The sequence below is a fragment of the Sardina pilchardus genome, chromosome 2, assembly GCF_963854185.1.
Source record: "Sardina pilchardus chromosome 2, fSarPil1.1, whole genome shotgun sequence".
NCBI classification, from domain to species: Eukaryota; Metazoa; Chordata; class Actinopteri; order Clupeiformes; family Clupeidae; genus Sardina; species Sardina pilchardus.
Window position 1 is genome coordinate 34929038 of NC_084995.1, and position 18344 is coordinate 34947381.

Consider the following 18344-nt stretch of genomic DNA (forward strand, 5'->3'; position numbering starts at 1 on the left):
GTCAAATATACAGGACATGAGCCATCAGTAACTGAATCAAGATTGGACTTGGAGTTGGACTTGGAGTCACCGCCCACACAGCCAAACGAGCAGACAAAACCCCACCCAAAAGCCCAGTTTCTGTTGCTGGGCCGCAAACCAAGACACCAACCTCTTTGGGCAGTGAAGGAAGCAGAAAATGGCCTGGGCTGCACACCAGGATGCATTACCTATGCTGTGTAATTACATGTTGTGGCCCACAGCATCACATTTGGGGTGTGCAACTCTTCGGTGGCTCTGTATCTATATTCTTTTTAAAATACCTGCCTCTTACATAACTCATTACTGCCGATTGTTTATTATAACGGCAAGTCAATAGTTTAAGTGCCTTCTACAGACATATACTGTAGTACTCTTCCTAGGGGATCCACCCATATAGTGATGTGGTTTGGCGGTGAGCCTGTGACATCCTGGCAGTGCTTGAGGTAATGGCCTAATGGCCTAAAGGTTGAATTCACCTGTGAAGCAGCTGGTGGGCTGCTCCTGGTTGTTTGCCAATATCATTGGATATGCATGGAGAGACAGGCTTCTACAATTATCTAGAACCCAATGTTATCCCTCAAAGAGCACACACCTGGTCAGGACTCAGAACCCATGATAAAAGTCAAGCGAGGCACATAAAAGTTATATAAATGTAGGCCTAATGAATGGACTAAACTTTATCACTTTTTCTTCCAGCATTGTATTACCAATTGTGAAGTGTATATCAAATGAGTTCAAAATAGAAGTTTGCTTAATGTTAGCTGGTTGACATATTTCCAGTGGATTCTTTGGCGCAATAAATGAAGGGAAACCAGTGCATATCTGGTTGACATCTCGTGGCATTTCAAAACACCAATATACAAACCTACAAACAAAATCAATAACTCTACTGAACCGTCAAAGTCTTATCCAGCTAATGTTACTAAACCAGTTTCCCGCCTGGTGTGAAACCAGCAAGGACGTAACGCTAGCAAACAAAAACTGCTGCCGATGTAGCTTGTAGTGAAGACAGCATGGTAAGAGAGTTGTTTGGCTTAAATGGATGCAATTTACTTTTACCAGTCAGTAAAGTGAAAAGTAAACTGAAAGTATGCGCGACAACCTTATGTGTCTGTTGATTTAAAAGAGCACATGCACTGTCAAATGATGTGTGGCAACTTAATGCAGAAACTTACGGTAATAAACTTACACACTATTCAATTAAAGTGTTCACGTTAGATTACCTGTCAATCTCTGCTTCGCTGCTCCTCCGACGACGGTGTCACCTCTCACAAGTTAGCTATGCACTTGCGTGTCAACAGCCGTTCAGACGCGTAAATGAGGGCTGTAATGTGAAGTAAATGTATGAATGTGTAGCATACTGTTGACAAATATCTGTAATTACAGTATGACAATACAATCTTACAATTTCTCGCAACGCTTTAACTTACTGTTGTATTAGTCACGTCACACAAGTCAATTCCTTGCGCATTTTGTACATGCTCGTTAGCAACCCACTCTTAAAGAGACACGCGCTTTAAAAACTGAGCTCTCACTTTATGAAATATCTTCTAATTATTTATTTGAGAAAACCTGTTTAAATGAATGTTTTTTATTTGATCAATTAACGTGCTCAGCACCGACGATTAAAAAAGTCTATATTGTTCTGACTTTCAGATTTCAATTATTCAAATATTAGAAGCCTATCTAGCTGCATCCATTCCCATTTCCGAGTCAAAGTTATTGGACATGACGACTTGAAATAACAGTAGCCTAGCCTACAAAAAAATAAAAAAAGATAATCAGGAACCTGTAGTGTAGAGTGGGCCTTAACCGGAGGTTAGCTCCTTATTCTACAGTGACACCGTGTGGTATAGTTCAAGAACTACAACTGATTCCTGTAGTTTGAATAAAACTACTACACAATGGTTTAAGCGCAATGCAAAGCTTTATTGAAGGAAAATATATTCTACAGCTTTCAAAGTCTACAAAATGTAGTGGAGTGTTCAACAGCCACAACATATTCTGATTTTTCTCCCATGGGCAAATATCTGCATGAATCTGCAGATGCCAATGCCATGGTCAATGACCAACCCCTAGTTTCATCCGGTTAAAAACTTGTCAGTATTTTTAGATTATTCTCTTGACCGAAAGAAAAAAGTTCAAATCTACACCATTGCATTCCCAATGCTTCAAACATCTCTTGAATATACATGTTGATTCTTCTGTTTTTCATACAACATCTCAAATCAAATCTAAATCTCGGCACCAGCAAATGTTACTGGCGTATCTTTTATTAAAATCCACCCCTTAAAACGTTATCAGCCTTGTTTCATTACAAACACAAATTCATTCATCTGTTTTTTCCAGTCAAAGAGTTACACAAAATGTTCAGTCTGTTCTGAAATAGCATTCTGATGTATCTACTCATGCCTGTTGCACCCATCACTCTGACTATAAGAAATTAAATATTCTAAATGTGTATGATTATACTGTACTCTGAATACGACTATAGTTGGTCATAATGTGGTTTTCATTACTTTAAAGGGGGAGGTGGGGACTAATATATGGATTATGTAGCATATTTGGAGTAGCCTATAATGACAGGTAAGTGAGTCTAATCAGAGTTTAAAATCAAGATGTGTGCACATTAAGGAAAGAGAGCAGAAGATAAACATGGCAACCACACAAGTGAGAACTACTAAGTAAAAAAAGTTCAAAACAATAACAGGTATGGAAAAATCTTCAAACCAACTGAAACCCTGAGCCACTCTGTATGGTGGCTTTTTCATTCTTGATTCAGCTATTAAAAAAAAAAGAAAAAAGCTATAAAATCCAGTATGAACGATTCAGTGGCATAGTGGTAAGGCTGATTATCAAACTTATACTTCTTCCTTTCCAAATAAGTCGGAGAAGCTACAGGTACCAAGAAAAAAAAACAAACAAAAGGCCCTCTGCCAATGTTTTGGTTTGTCCATTTTGGGCTACACTATAAACAGGGCAACACAACATGGTGGGCTGTGTGGAAGATGACTCACTTCCATATATAGGGGCTCATTCTAAACTAACAAAAGACAGGAATTTGTAGCTACAGGTGATACAAATATCAATGAAAACAAATACTACATTCCACTTTTGCTAATAGATCACCCTATATGATGCATACGGCGCTTTAAAGTCATCTCAAAAAGTAATCAGATCTCCTGTTTTCCTGCCACACTTTCCAAAGAAGAAGAAAACAAATGCATGGGCTGAAGGATTGCACTGCTGTAAATTCAAAAAAGGAAGAAAACAACAAGATGTTGCATAGCCGTGGTACGTAGACATAAGATACCAAACCATATGACAGCTTGATGCAGGATATGTACAAAATCACGATTATGGGAAACACTGTTCCCGATAATGACATCCACCCTACAGTGAAATATGAAGGACACTGCCCTCGATATAAATCAACTGGTAGGCAAAAACTACCTTCTTCTTCACATTATGGAAGACACTGCTCCCGATAATGGTTCAGGTTTACAATCAGAAATATACATGTCCCAAAAGGCAACTCACCAAAAACAGCCACTTCTGTAGACCCCGTATTGGCTACTACACAAATTAAGAAAAAGGATAACTGAAGACCAAGATGTAATGAGAATAAATCTGAGTGAATCTGAAGTTGCAAAAAGTGGCATGTGGGGTCTTCTAAGTGTCATGGCAGTTTTTGGTGCCGTGACTATTGGCATCATGTATAATTCCATAGCAGATGCTGCTTTGTCAGTTTGACAGTATAACTGTCATAATTATGGAAGGCACTGCTCCCGATAATTATACATAAGGTAAAAAAAAGACTATTTATAGTGAACCCTGTCACTGATAAATAAATTACTAATAGCACGATAAGTAGAGTCTACCCCATGGTGAATAGAGAGATAGTGGCTATTCGATTTTATGACCCCATCACTTCCTGCAGTGTGCTTCTGATTTCAATGCCATCATAAAAACAAAAGCAGGAACATATTATTTTTTCACGAATTTAGAGGATCCAGCTAAACCTCTTACTCATAGCACCATATAGCCACTATCAAAGTCAATCCAGGGATTCTGAGCACCAAAATGAAAAAAATATACTGTAACAACTCTTTTAAGGCCATGTGTAAATTGTAACAAAGCAACCAGGTGACCATGTTGGTTTTCAATGAATACACATATGACGGGCATATACTGTATGCTGGCACTATAATTGTATACGTTTCTTAATTGTTCTTCTTGGCATTTCAGAAAATACTGCTGTGTATGAAACACTTAACGGACATTTTTGTTATTGTTTAGCACCAATGGTTTCTTCAATTCAAGGAGAATCCCAGCATGTCTGTAACACTGATGATCTATTTGAGATCTTTTAGATCAAAGGGGCTAAGACCTGAATATGAAATAGACCTCTTTCACAAGCGGTAAAAAACCTAATAAAGTAATCAGCTGGGTCTAGCCTTCTGGTCTGATTTAGGGTCTAAATGTTGTTGTCCATGTCCCACACCTCCCCTGCCAGGGCGTTGGCGCAGCTCTGGATGGTCCAGGTGGCTTGGGCGAACTGGTTCAGCAGCCGGTCGACGTCACCCGGCTCTGAGGTACTCTTCAGGGCGTCCAGGTTCTCCACAAGGGCGCTGAGCGTGTGCTGGCCTGAGCCGAGCAAGATATGGCGGAATGGGCTGTCTATGGGAGAAACATATGGGGACAGGAGATTGGCCTCCACCTGTGGAAACAGGACAGAGGGGCCTTTCAGTCGCTTGTTCTCTATGTTGCTCAAGGTTCCTCAGGTTCCTCACAGGTCTTGTGGTTCGAGCACTGCACATTACAGACTTATCACAACCTTGACCTGGGACGGAATTGATTCCCGCACCTCACACTAACTTTATTATGAACAATGAAGCCAAAAGTCACAGGAAAGGCGTTGCAGGTAAATACTGTGGCACTGACAGATGAATTGTGTGTGTGTGTGTGTGGGGGGGGTGGGGGGGGCGGTGACTTTACCCGCATCAGACGGTCATTCAGCAGGCGGCAATGCTCTGTGTCCTCGAGATCACTGTTCTCAATGGCGCTGTAGATACTACGTGCGCCACGTCCATAGGAGCCCATGGCGGAGATGAGCCACTGCGGGGTGAAGTTGGCGGGGAGACGGCCATTCTGGGGACAGAGGGCAGAGCCCATGGAGAAGAGAACAGTCAGACAACGTGCTTAGTATTACCAGCAAGCCCCTTCAACCCCTTTGGACCCTGAAAACTCAACTAAACTTGTCCTCTCGAAGGTTTCTTTATACATAAAATTAACATTGTTAATTTATTTGTAAACAATTAAATTGTAAAGATGATCATTTCGATAGCGTCAAGATTTCCAATGACCTATGACATGGATCAGAATTACTGTATTCAGCTAGGCTCTTGTGTCTGGAATCCTCCGCATGTGTACTGACCTGCAGCAGTACGTTGACTTTGCCGTTGATCTGGATGACGCGTTTACGAATGATCTGATCATACTGCTCAACACTCAACCTGATCAGATGGTCGTGGACGAGCCTCAAGGCCATGTGACCAGCCACCTGCCCCGCAGCCCGAGCCACCTTTGCCACGTTTCCATACGTGGCCGAGTTCAGGTTTTCTCTAGTGTCCAGCAGGGTATTGTAGAAAGGGTACACCCCTTTGGCCTGGCATTGAGGACAAGGACGGGTGAGGCAAAGAGCACAACAGCATTAATATGGAAAACACGGTGAAACCACAGGCAACATTTGTACTGATGTACACAAGAAACAGTGACAGGCTCTAACTCACCTGGCCTGCACTGAACCGGAAGGAGACCGATGGAATACCGGAGAAGGTTGTGAATGGATAGGCAGGGTTTGACATGTCCATATCCTCCAGCCTGTTGCAGCAACCAGCAAGGTCAAAACACTACCCAAGGCATCATTGAAAAAGTATGCCAAAATGCTGATTTTGACAGCTAGTCATACTCACACTACTCCTTCCCATTTGGGCTCTCCCACTTGTGCGAAGATTGTTTTTCTAGGGTCATGAACAGTGTACACCTGTTGCGTAATAAGGGCACAATTACGCAAGTACAACATCCAAGTATGTCTAATTCAGGACAATTAAAGCAACTCTGTGCTACAACGCAAACATGTTAATAATGTGTCATTCTTTTCTCACCTCCTTCATTGTGTCTAAAATTAGACCATTCATCAAGGGGCTTGCACTTGCTTTGAAAGTCTCAGTAGTGCCTGAGGGTGTGAGAAGCGCAACAGAGAAACATGTGAGAACACACCTCTACCGTAGCTACAGTACAAAGACGCGCCAGGCATTTAGCTATGCAAAACCGTTCTAATGCACAACCACTCGTGTCACTATTCCGTTACCTGCTACGACTCCATCCAGACTGATGTAAGAGTAAGCCTTCATACTCAGAGATGGCAAATAACTCTATAGAAATAACAAACACATTTCAGTCTCAGTGTTTCAATACTGAACTAGACACTTGAAGTGAACTCCATTAACGTGGAGGAATTTATTGGAGTGATGTATGTAAACAGTGTCAGATTTTACCTCCAACCACTCGGTGGCGCCAATGTTACCATATTCACCAGCTGTCCAGCTGGCAAAGACAAAACTTCTTCTGGGCACGAATCTGCCTGTGTGAGTGGAAAAAAAAACTTCACTGAGAAGAGACCAAAAAGCTGTGCGAATAGTATCTATCTGGAAATGAAACCACACAGCAATCTATGTGGGCCATGCATGTATGTCCAAACACTTCCTATAAGGGAAATCTGTGAAGTTTTTATTTCTTTTTTTGAATCATACACTATTATTGTATGCTTTCAAACATTCATGATTCCTGCAACAGTACAACCCTTTAATGGCCACCCAACACTGGTTCCATTTGACGGTTGACATTCTAATAAAGGTTTTACCTTCTCTGACCATGTAGCTGATGGTCTTGGCCAGTTCCACCAACAAAGCAGTGCCCACAGTTGACTTGGCAAAGCCAGGGCCCCATGCGTCCCTCTGAGCTCCTATCACAACGTAGCGGTCTACAACACAGGAGGAGAAAGAGAGAGATGTCCAAACAGATACAGTCCATTTTCTTTTGTATTAGCAAAGAGTCCTGGTACAGTATGGTTCTGTGCTACAGTGGGTTCAACTGAATGGCAGAAACACTGTGCATTAAAAACAGAGTAGTACCTGGATCGGTGACACCCTTGATGACACCAAACACGTTGTGAATCCTTGTATTGGCCAGGGCATTGTTCACTTGCACAGTTGCAGTATCGCTGTCCTCTCCCAGTTTGTACAGCACTCCAGACAGCCCACCGTCAATCCAGCTGCGAGGAGCAGTCCGTCCCCCCATCTTCCTAAGGAGGGAAACAGAAATAGTAGAGAGAGGACACTCAGCACAGTCTGTTATAGTACACGTAGACTATTCTGTTAGTGATAGAGTTCTAGTGTAACAACACCAGTTGTGTGTCATCTTATTTTCATAGCACAATTATAGAATATGTGTTTCACTGTTTGACGGACAATGTTAGTCTTAAGTTTTCCAATTATATTATAATGTTCAACTTGTATCCGGACATCAACCTGCTGGCTAGATTTGATGCATATCTGGTGTTTTTTCCTCCGCAAAATAAGTTCAACCTGATCAGCTATCTTTAAAAAAAAAAATAAGTTAAAATGATGGTAATGTTTCAGACGTCATGTTAGTAAGAGAACTAGAACAGTGTCTAAGTGTGGTCCAGTTTTCTGTTCAAGATATACAGTAGCTTTGTTAGTATACTGTGATGAAGTGGGTAGTTTTACAATGAAACATAAATGTATGGATATCAAGCTATGGTATTTTTGTTCTCCTTTTCAATTGTCTAGGACGGTGATGCTAATTCTAGTCATCAATAATACATACAATGCACACATATAATTATCCAACATAGGGATGGATAGGGTAATATTAGGGTAATAATCACATAATAATCACATTGTATGTTGAGGCACATACTGTAGTGCTAACCCTGACTGTGAAACTATCCATACAGTAAAACTATCCATCAAGCACTGATCTGGTCATATTATCACAAGATGTGATGAAAAGCTACAGTACTTCTTAACCGTACAGTACATGGCCTTCATTTAGATAAAACACTACTGATATATGATTTCAGACACCAAGATGGAAATGACTGGAAATACCCCATAATAGATTTGGCCATTGACGCAGTGATGGTCTGGGCTATGATGTTGGGCAAGCCAGACGAGCGTGCAGGTGGGAACTGAGTGTGGTTGAATGAGGGGAAGCCTGGTGTGTAGGGATCTCCTGAACCAAGATGCACCTGTGGAATAAGAACAACATCAAAAACCTCAGATAACTTAAGCATTAGCGCATGACTGGATAGAGATAATGGCTATCAATTTGCTCAATTAGACTGAGAATGTTAAAGGGGATGGTCTTAATTGAAAAGGTATTGATTATGAAAGTCTACTAACTGACTTGGAATAGACTGTGCAGTGGCCAGTTGTTTATAGTACAATTTGAAAGGAAAGTGGGCCAATAAATGTCCAGCATGCACTAAAACTAGGGCAATTTGTTTTCTGACTTACTCTGGAATGTCCCAACATAAATGGCATGTTATAGGCCTATGCTAAATCAGTCTTGAGGTTTAGCAACTAAGGGCTATTTGGGTTAAGCTACGATGTTGTGAAATAATAAAAAAAGAAAAAGTACCAGCACCTACATGGCCAAACAGATGAGTTCCTTCACTGAAGGCATAATCTGCTGGATCAGGGTAGATCAGGACAGCGCTTGCATTCATGTTTGCAGCATTAGCCACCTAAGTGAATAGATGCAATAGCACAGTCAGTGAGAAATACTAGGTCTAAACTGAATAAGTGCTTTTTCACACCCCATAGCGCTCCACACACAGACATCAAGGCAAAGAAATTTTAAAAAGTGAAAACAGACAAACAAACAAGAGACCAGACAGAGCGGTGTGATTCACCATTGTACCCATACAGACATTAAGAGGCAAACAAACAAATGAACGAAATAACAGAAAGTTAGAAATAAAAACCTGTGTTGTAATTTAGTCTAATAAGTTCAATTTAACCAACTGAAAAAATCTTGTGTAAAACAGTGCATAATATAGTGTCTTTAGCCGATTACATTCTATACTGACCTTTTCAGCAAAGCTTATACGCCCACCAGCTCTGACCAGAACAATCCTTCCACTCACACCAACACCATTATCTTCCAGGTCTTCAAAGTCTTCCACCCGTCCATAGTAAGCATACAAAACACTACCCTAAAAATCCATATCACACAACACATTTGGATCAATTACATCTGTGGGGTACAAAGAGCAGCTTAACTCGTAATGACAAATATGAATGGCAGTCTTCTTGGCATACTACAGTATGTCATACTAGTCTTGTTGATATGGCGTGAAAGTCTTTCTGACATTTATTTCATAATTCAAGGGAGGCAGGAATTTCTCACCTCCGCAGATCCGCTGGCACTGTAGGCCAGGTAACCTTGTAGAGGACCCAAGTTCTGGCCACGGAACGTGAGACTGTTGGAAGCAGAGGTAGGTGGAACCTGCAGCGTCACATAGTGCTTATCATCCCAGGTCTTCAGGTTGTTCTCCCGGAACCTCTGCAGCACTTTGTTGGCCAGGTCCTCGTCACCTGGAGACCCAGCCCTGTGGTCATTACTGGCAAACTCCCTGTTGCCAAATGGAGAGAGAAAGGAGGAGTGAAATAAGCAGTGTGCACAGAGACAGAGGAGTGAGGAAGAGGAAAAGGAGGAAGAGGAGGAGGACCAAAAAGAAAGTCAAGGATCAAGAGCAAGTTACTAATCAAGTAATTATATATTATTATATTATTATTATATATATAATAACAAACTAATATGATAACCAAATAATAATCCAGCTATTTCATTCCTGCTACGCACCGCAGTAGTCGTTGATAGTGTTCTTCATACTGTATTTATCAGCTTATCCATTCTATCTGTCTATCTATCTACTACAGTATCTACCTATCTATCTGTCTACTTATTTACAGTAGTTATTCTAACAGTGCACACTTGCCTCAGACTGGCCTCAATCTGGCTAACTGTCAGCTTGTCTCCAAACAGCTTTTTAACGTCGCTCCAATCCAGTTGAGGTGTATATGATCCAGTCCAACTTGAATCTTCATCATCAGCCACACGTCCAGCTACCGCCTGATCATCAGTCTGATCACAAGTTGGTGAGGACTTATCCTGCTTCCGATGCACCAGGTATCCAATAAGATATCCTACAAATAAGTAGGGGAATGGTTAAAGAGGGTATGAGAACATTCAAACTACTGCTCTTGTTATGTACAAATCAGAAGCTTCATTATCCTCTCTGACCTCGCTGCTTGCTTTGGAGCATACGGACACACTTACCAATGATAAAGATGAGTAGAGTGACTGCAATCAGATAAAAGATATTTTTAGGGGTGCGTGACGGCTTTCGTCTGTAGGGCGACTGACTCTGGTGGTTGAGGTGTTCCCCCACCCCGTTGGTTCCCACTTCCTCCTCCACCTCTGGGGCGAGTTTCATCTCCACCTGGCTGTCTCCACCCTCCATATTTTGGGTAAGGCTGAAACGGGTGTATGAGCGTGGCTCCCCGTTGAACTGTGGTTTGAGCATTTGAAGAGAGGTCAATGTTGCAGAAAAGAATAGAACTACATGCATTCAAACAAGTTGGATAGGTTGGATACCAGTACTTGAATTGGATATGAGTTTACAAGATTTGCAGATTATTGCATTCTGTTTTTATTCGCATTTTACACAACATCCCAACTTTTTCTGATTTGAGGTTGTGCAATCTTTAGTGTCATTGTCCTGTTGTACACAGCATGAGTCTTTATAGGCCTAATGGTAATACCATAGCTAATAGCTAATATTTTATGAGGACTTCCTGTGTGGCGCTAGAGAGAGATGGACGTGTAGGAGGAGAGCTCATCATAGTCGATTAGAAAATTAAGCCTCCTTGAGATATTAAGGTACTGAGTTCAAATTTAACGACAAAGGGATGAAAAATGCAACAGAATCAGAAAAACGAGAAGAAGTTGAACAAAATTAAAGCAAAGGCGGATTCAAAAACTGGAGGAAACGAAAGTAACCAAAAGTCTATTATCGAACATCTTTCACAACTTTCAAAAGAATATAGAAACTTGAAGGAAGAAATGAGAAGGGACTTAAATGCGTTCAAATGTGAGGTGTTACAAACTAATTTTTGGTTTTGCCATGAATGTGCTTGTAGCACTGCTAACTAGCTCCATCAATTCAAGTCCACTTATCTGATCTGGTTAACAACATGCTTCCCCCTCTCCTACTACCGTAATTTCCCTACTATTAGCCGCGGCTTATACATTGATTTTGCTAAATTTCTTCAGCTATGAGGTTAATACATGGGGACAGTTAATATGGTGTTAATATGGTTTTGTCTCTTTTAACTCGCATAAAACACTCTCCTGTGGCTTATACACAACGCAGCTTATATGCGGGAAATTACTGTACATAAAATATATCAGAAATGAATTGAAGATTTCCTATTCCTATATGACTTACTGTTGTAATGCTGTTGTTTCTGCTTGAATTTTTCCCTGCGTTGTCAACTCTCTGAGGTCACGTTCTATCGCTCAAGCTGTCAATTTGTTATCTGACCACATGTATACGCAGCATTAATTAACTCGCTCAATTTCCAGCTTTATGCTACGTCAACTTATCTGATCTTGTTACGTATGTGTTTCATAACATGCCTCCTCCTCTCTTACCGCATCAAATATATCGGAAACCAATTCAAGACTTTCTACAGTATATGAATAACAAAGTTTCTGATTGGTCTAATTGCCGGCGCCACCACCACCAAATCAAAGAGCCTCAGAGGCTTTTTTCTTGTCTTAGTGTCAATCTGCCCTTTTCTTTCCACAACACTAACCAGAAGTCATAATTTAAAGGGTACGTTTTCAAATTGTTTTTGAAAACAGTACCACTGCTGGAAAAAACGAAAAGACTGTAATATGTCTATAATACCAAGAGTTCTGCACAAACTTTAACAAGTAAACAGTCAAAACAGTCTTACAAGTTAACGGTCTAGGGATAGCATTGGGGAGCCACTGAACAGTAGAGGGGCCATTTACAATAATGTCCATGTGATTTACAATTTCTTCAAGTCGAGGAAGTTCTAAAAGTCTAAAATAGAAGTCTACAAGACAGAAATAAACCTGATGCTAAAACTCACAATTTTAGATATCGTTGTCCTGGCTTGGTCCATTCTTTCAGCTCCCCAGGTGTCAGTGAAGAATGTGAAACTGGAGTCTTCTCAGCAATTTTCTAACCACTCTTTGCTGACAGAAATATAAATTGTAAATTTGTAAAACTGTAAACAAATTGCAAAATATAAACTGCTATTATTATTATTATTATTATCATAATACATAAATAAATCATTGTTATGTACCAACACCCAATATGTTGCACAATGTTCAATAGTAGAATTACAGAATGTTGACACAATAAAATGTAAGTCATTCTAACCATACAAACACAACTTAAAAATGAATAAAAAAAATAATTCAATCTATTGATGACTAAGTGAATAGGAAAGCATGAAGGAATCAATTAATGAAAGACCAAATGAACACAGAGGCATTATTAAGGCACTGCCCACACGCTAAAAGAAGCAGGAAATATCAGCACTAAGTTTTTACCTCGAATACAGCATGTTTATTTAATGGTAAGCTGATATGCATTTGGATCTGAAACTTACCTAAGTGTTGATTCACCTCTTCTCCACAGGAATCTACTGTAAAAGAAACAAAGAGAGCTGGCTTATTAAACATGCCATGTTCAGCGGGATCCCATTCACAGTCCATAACCTTGAGCTGCCTCCACCCCTTGTGAAAACAGTGATGGTTACAAAATCTTTTTTGTCCTGAGATTGCTTCACATTTCCTTCAAACTATTTTGACTTTCCATTTTCAAGCTTAACGGGCACAATTGGCATGCAAATGTCTTGACACATGTTAGGTCGACAGTTTCTGTTCTACCACAAAACTCTCTATTTTGGAATGTAACTGACACGCCACATTAGTAACACTCAAAAGAACTGTAAGAAGCTAAACTACCAGCTATGGCATGTCAATGAACAGTACATTCAAAAGACGGACAAACTCAACACACATTTAACATACAGTAATGACAGTAATAATACAGTATCTCACAAGATATAGACTACAGTTTCATACTCAAAGGGCATGTTTCACCTTCTGTTTTCACTGGAATTCATAATGAACACCTGTACAGCACCTGACAAATCTAACTGAAAATAGCTCAAACAAACTTGATGTCTTCATAACTGTTCCCTGTAACAGTCCAGAACAATTGGTTACTATGACTGCTGTGGATGGCCCTAAAAGGTTCTCTCACGATGACCCTGCAGTCAACCCGCCTCTAGTCCAGTTGGCAGAGAGATGAGGGCATACCAGAGAGGGCACGATGGCATGACAATGAAGGGCTGGTTCTGGCTTTCACCTAGGTCTTTGCCAGCAGCAAGTCCACCTTTACTATCTATGGACTACACCTCCTTTTTATTTTGAGGTTACAACGGCAATGAAAAAAGAACTGAGGGAATACCCACCCAAATAGATGTGTTGATTAAGATATGGTTAAAGAGAAAGGAGTGTGTGGTTAAGTTCAAGGTTTAACAACTACCGGTATAAACACAAATCATCTGTGTTATACTGTGTTACACTAGGCCTACAGTACATATACTGTAGAATAAAAAATACCTAGATTTCACAAAACCTGCTCAGGCAACCCACATTCCCCATGATCAGTTCTTGTAATTTTCCAGACATAGAGAAGTGAGTGGAGATGTAAATCTGAAGAAAAAAGCAGGGAGAAGACCAACTTCAACACCACAAGAACTCAAGGCATAAAAAGAAGAATCATTTGAAACTTTTGAAGCTGTTACATATAATTATTACGATGCCTGAGTTCCAGAACAACTGATCATCTTAATTAGCGGTCTCGCAATAATGCAAGAGTGGGCACGCTCGACCAATCAGCAGTCCAGTGCTGCAACTGGATCTCATTCAAATGATGTTCTGACTTTCCCTGACAAGTGTGAGTGAGAGATAGCTAGGGTGTATCTGAGTTCACACCCTGCGCTACCAGGAAACGTATATGCAACCTGAAGAAACTGCAGCCAGGAAAATGAAGCTCTCTACGGAGGGAACATGAGAGCAGCTTTGTTGCGATTGTTTTACTTCAAATTGCTCGTAGGAGGCCCTCCCTCCGCATTCGATTCGAGAGGGAAAATCTGTGCACATGTATCAAGTTAGCTACCATCACTGTGGGAACAAGGACAGCACCCCTGCCGCCCTCCACAACTAACCAAAATGTACATGCCAACATTTTATCACTCAAGGCTATGGCAACACACAGGCTCCTAAATTCTGTGGGAGAGGTTGCTCTCCCATCAGCCAGTCACTACTTCTTTTGCTCTTGGCCATCACACAGCCGACTTAATCAGTTCCAAGCATGACAGATAATAGATTTTGTCAACAAAAAGTGGACACTCTGACACCCAAGGCTCAACAGTTCACTAATTTTCAGCATGTTTTCCACCGTGTTCATTTGATCTCAATTCCAATTCCAGATCTTAAGAGAGATTTTCTTGTCACAAAACGTACTGTACACCATTAGTTTCCAAAATGTTTTCAGCACCACGGTCAATTCCACCATAACAGAGCTAACGAAAGACAGGGTATGCAGCTTGCTTGCTGTTTATAGCAAGTGATGCTTGTGCTATGCAACAACTATTTTAGAGTATTCCAAGCCTTACACCTCTGGAGAGAATGGTTGACTGATGGTAGTTATAGTAATGTCAGTCTCAACAAATGGCTGTGCACCTGGAATCTTTTCAACTATTCTTGTGAATGTAGGCATGTAGCCCAAAGACAAATTTGGGTTTAGTATTTGCTGTTATAAGCAACTTAAAGGTCAATGGCTTTATATCAGGTTGCATAGAAGTTATGGTTGATGAGTTCAATGGGTCATTAAAATGTGCTAGGTTGTCTCTTACCATTAAAACATCTAAAATTGTATTTTTACCAGGGAAATGCATATTGCATAAAGTTTAGCATAGCCTATACTGTATAATCAAAAGCTAAACCCTTAGGCCTACAGCCTGGTAATAGCCTAACTATATTCTCCGTAAATATTGGAGCAAACCCTTAATCCTGGAGGGGGGGATAAGAGATCTAAAGCCCTATGTTATCATGTGACAGTCACATTGGATTTCAGAACTGCAGTTACTCCAGACTCACAGAGAGAGAGAGAGAGAGAGAGAGAGAGAGAGAGAGAGAGAGAGAGAGAGAGCTGTTCCCAGGCAACTTCTAAAGAAAAAAGGTCGAGTATTTACACTGAACAGTAATTATTTTACACTCTATCTTAACCTAACATCATTTGGCTTACAATAGAGAACACCTCTGTATAACGTTTTCATTCTCATGTTTGATTAGTATCTATAAGCTATATCAAGATGACTAACACATATAATTGTCAAAATACTTAAAGCAAAACAAAACAAATGGCTTAAGAGGTGGTTGTCAGATCCACCTGTTGGGGGGGGAGCAGACATTAAGTCGGCAAACCTACACAAGTCCCCTACGATTAGTAATAACAGAATAGCTCGTGCCACTGTACTGGCACAGGCGGCTTGGCAGTCAGTTCAGAGAGTAGCATGCACATGAAAGTGTAAGAACAAGGACGGAAAACCACAAGTTATGATTGTCTTCATGCAGATCCCTGACAATTGTGCACCACTGCGGGATACATTGTAGCCTTGCTCTTATGTCAAGGTCAGCGAGTGCGTTACTCGACAACCGAGTATTTCAAGGCCATGTCACTATTCAGTGGGAAAGAAATACGATAGCATATACTGACATTTGAAAGCAGTGGATACGACACCATAAACAAGGATCTGCACTAGTCTACCCTAATAAAACCAGCGTGCTTTTAACTTAATATTGCTTCTAAATATTAATGTGCATTTTAAATTCGTCTACTCTACTACTGTGCCAACTATATTACTATCAACCATTCAAACTGTCCAATCGCACATTTCACACCTGTCTATAGTTGCAAAATATCACGTTTAAGACATTTATAACCAAAGAATTGCAAAGTTTGTGGACCCCACATGTCTTACCAGCGTCCACGTTCTTCACCTCAAAAGCGTCCAGGGCGCCGTGCGCTAAAGTTGGTTGCACTCTGTCGACCTACATGCGCTCGCCGGTAACTTTGACTTCAGTGCCTCGAGACCTCGAGAAAAACTGAAGCTACGTCACTCAACGCCGTCACTTCCGTAACTATATGTGGTTGTCTTGGATGAGCGCGTACTGACTAGTCTGTCTGAAGCTGAGAGATAGCCATGCTGGCTTGTCTTCATCTTTATAATGGTAAAATTGGAAATATAGCTGATTGCGCTTATGTGCCATTGTAACACAGGAAAAGTTTTCTGAAGACTACGAGTCATAGACAGTTTGCTTCACAGCTTTGTATTGCAGATGTTATTCAATCTGTTCACCGAGTAACGCGTGTAAAAGTAGTGTGAAGAGTAATTGAATGAATCCCGTCACAAGCGCATGACCTAAGTTGGCAGCGTCTTTTTTTGGGTCACCTTAAATGACCCCTAAATCTGCGTGACAGGGTTCTTCTAGCCAAAGATTGAGCAAACGGAAATGTATATTAGTAGGCTAATGATGAATAGCATTGACAATAACAAGCATAATTCACTCATACATTATGCATAGCCCTATAGCCTTCGTCTTCTTCTAAGGTGCACATTCAGCGCCATGCGCATGTCCATGTCAGACTACCCATAAATGGAACACAAATGAAAGCCAAAACCATCCAACCCAACAGACTTTTTCCATCCAGACCTCTCTTTAGTCCATTCCCACCTGTAAAAATATAGTCAGGGTCAGGGCTTTTTCTTGAGTTTGTCTGAATGGTTAGGGAGCAAATGTGTGTGATCTGCCAAAAAACATAAGATGTTGATGTTAAAGATAACATATCTGTCTGAAAATGATTCTTAGTATACACATACTACAGTGTATTTCAGTGACTGGTGATTTTGTGACGGACTGCTGATTGAAAAATACTTGGAGTCATAAAAACAGCAGAAATGGTGGTGACTTGATATTTGTAAAATAGATACACAATTAAACATTTTGTTAGAACTTTACTAAATCTTCATGAGCACTGACTTCACATCATCTTAGTTCAGTAAACGACACCAAATAAGCTGCACTAAATGGTTGTTGTAGCAGCTGGATTTTGAGTTTAAGAATTTGAGGCTCCTGCTGTTGTTGGCATACCAACGCCGTTTTTTTTTAAAGAGACAACAGCATTGCTGTTCTGTGCAAAAAAAAAAAAGATTTTATTTCTACATGTTCAAAAAAAGGGAAACTGTTTTAGCAGTTCAGAACAGTGTTTAGAACGGAAGAACTAGAGTGTTTAGAAGAGGTTGAGACTTGGTTATATGTTGGGGTATACAAGTCAGATGCATCTATGACATGAATTCAGCTCTGGTTTCCATTGCAAGCTTTTCCTTGTGATTGGGTAGGTGGGTGATGAAGGAAGATGATCATTGAGGACATACAAAGCCAAACATACTACTGTATAGGGCTAGGTCAAGCACACTATCTGTGAAACTACAACAAGTCAGAACATATTAATTTATCTGTAATACAGTCATACATTATCAGTTTACCCTGACACGTTATGTTATGTTGCAAACGTTTCTCTTCTTGCTCTAGTCATTTGGACATTTGGTGCATGACACTGAATCAGGCTATAAAGAGTCGGGTTGGGTACCGACCCCTGTACTTTTACCGGTACCGACCAAATCACGTTGGTATTACCGGTTATTGGTTGGTTGAGTAAGTCGTTTACAGTTCGTCCAGGTAGGAGCAGTGAGTGTTGGTGGCCCACACACATGCTAAACCACAAACACTTTCACTACATACACCAAGGTGTAGATCTTATCTCATGTTCTGCTGATGTTGACAGGAAGAGAAGCAAATGTCAGAGGGTGTGAATTATCAGAACATATCTCATCCCAAATCTCTAAAACCAGGTTAAAAATATGTTATGTGTGTGCATATTGGAGTGTTTGTGTGAGTGTGGGTTGCAGAGTGTGTGTGTGTGTGTGTGTGTGTGTGTGTGTGTGTGTGTGTGTGTGTGTGTGAGAGAGAGAGAGAGAGAGAGAGAGAGTCAT

General features: G+C 40.6%; 2 protein-coding genes across 6 annotated transcripts in view; both read right to left on the reverse strand.

Annotated features, from left to right (window-relative positions):
* tnk2b (tyrosine kinase, non-receptor, 2b) overlaps positions 1–1655 on the reverse strand; it is a 60323-nt gene extending 58668 nt beyond the window's left edge. For 2 of the 3 annotated variants that reach the window (XM_062528435.1, XM_062528420.1), the window contains exons 1-2: positions 1452–1655; positions 1245–1345 (exon numbers count right to left, since the gene is read on the reverse strand). The gene's annotated coding sequence lies outside the window, so the exon portion shown is untranslated. Of the gene's footprint in view, positions 1–1244; positions 1430–1451 lie in introns of those variants that run through there. The other variant, XM_062528428.1, reaches the window with a different exon arrangement.
* A 274-nt stretch (positions 1656–1929) lies between these two features.
* Positions 1930–16379, reverse strand: tfr1a (transferrin receptor 1a). Of its 3 annotated transcripts, none has more exons than XM_062528461.1 (20): positions 16272–16362; positions 13862–13938; positions 12825–12860; positions 12297–12402; positions 10453–10684; positions 10112–10319; positions 9520–9745; positions 9200–9325; positions 8759–8854; positions 8217–8356; positions 7218–7387; positions 6947–7066; positions 6582–6667; positions 6395–6458; positions 6189–6259; positions 5997–6067; positions 5814–5904; positions 5459–5689; positions 5020–5172; positions 1930–4741 (listed from the first exon to the last, which is right to left on the reverse strand). In XM_062528461.1, the coding sequence occupies exons 4-20, from the start codon at positions 12327–12329 to the stop codon at positions 4499–4501; spliced, it is 2361 nt and encodes a 786-aa protein (XP_062384445.1). In that variant the 5' UTR covers positions 12330–12402; positions 12825–12860; positions 13862–13938; positions 16272–16362; the 3' UTR covers positions 1930–4498. The 3 variants fall into 3 exon arrangements, with proteins under 3 accessions (XP_062384445.1, XP_062384437.1, XP_062384430.1); XM_062528453.1 differs by having other exon boundaries at positions 13846–13938; XM_062528446.1 differs by lacking the exon at positions 13862–13938 and having other exon boundaries at positions 16272–16379.
* Positions 16380–18344: the final 1965 nt, after the last annotated feature.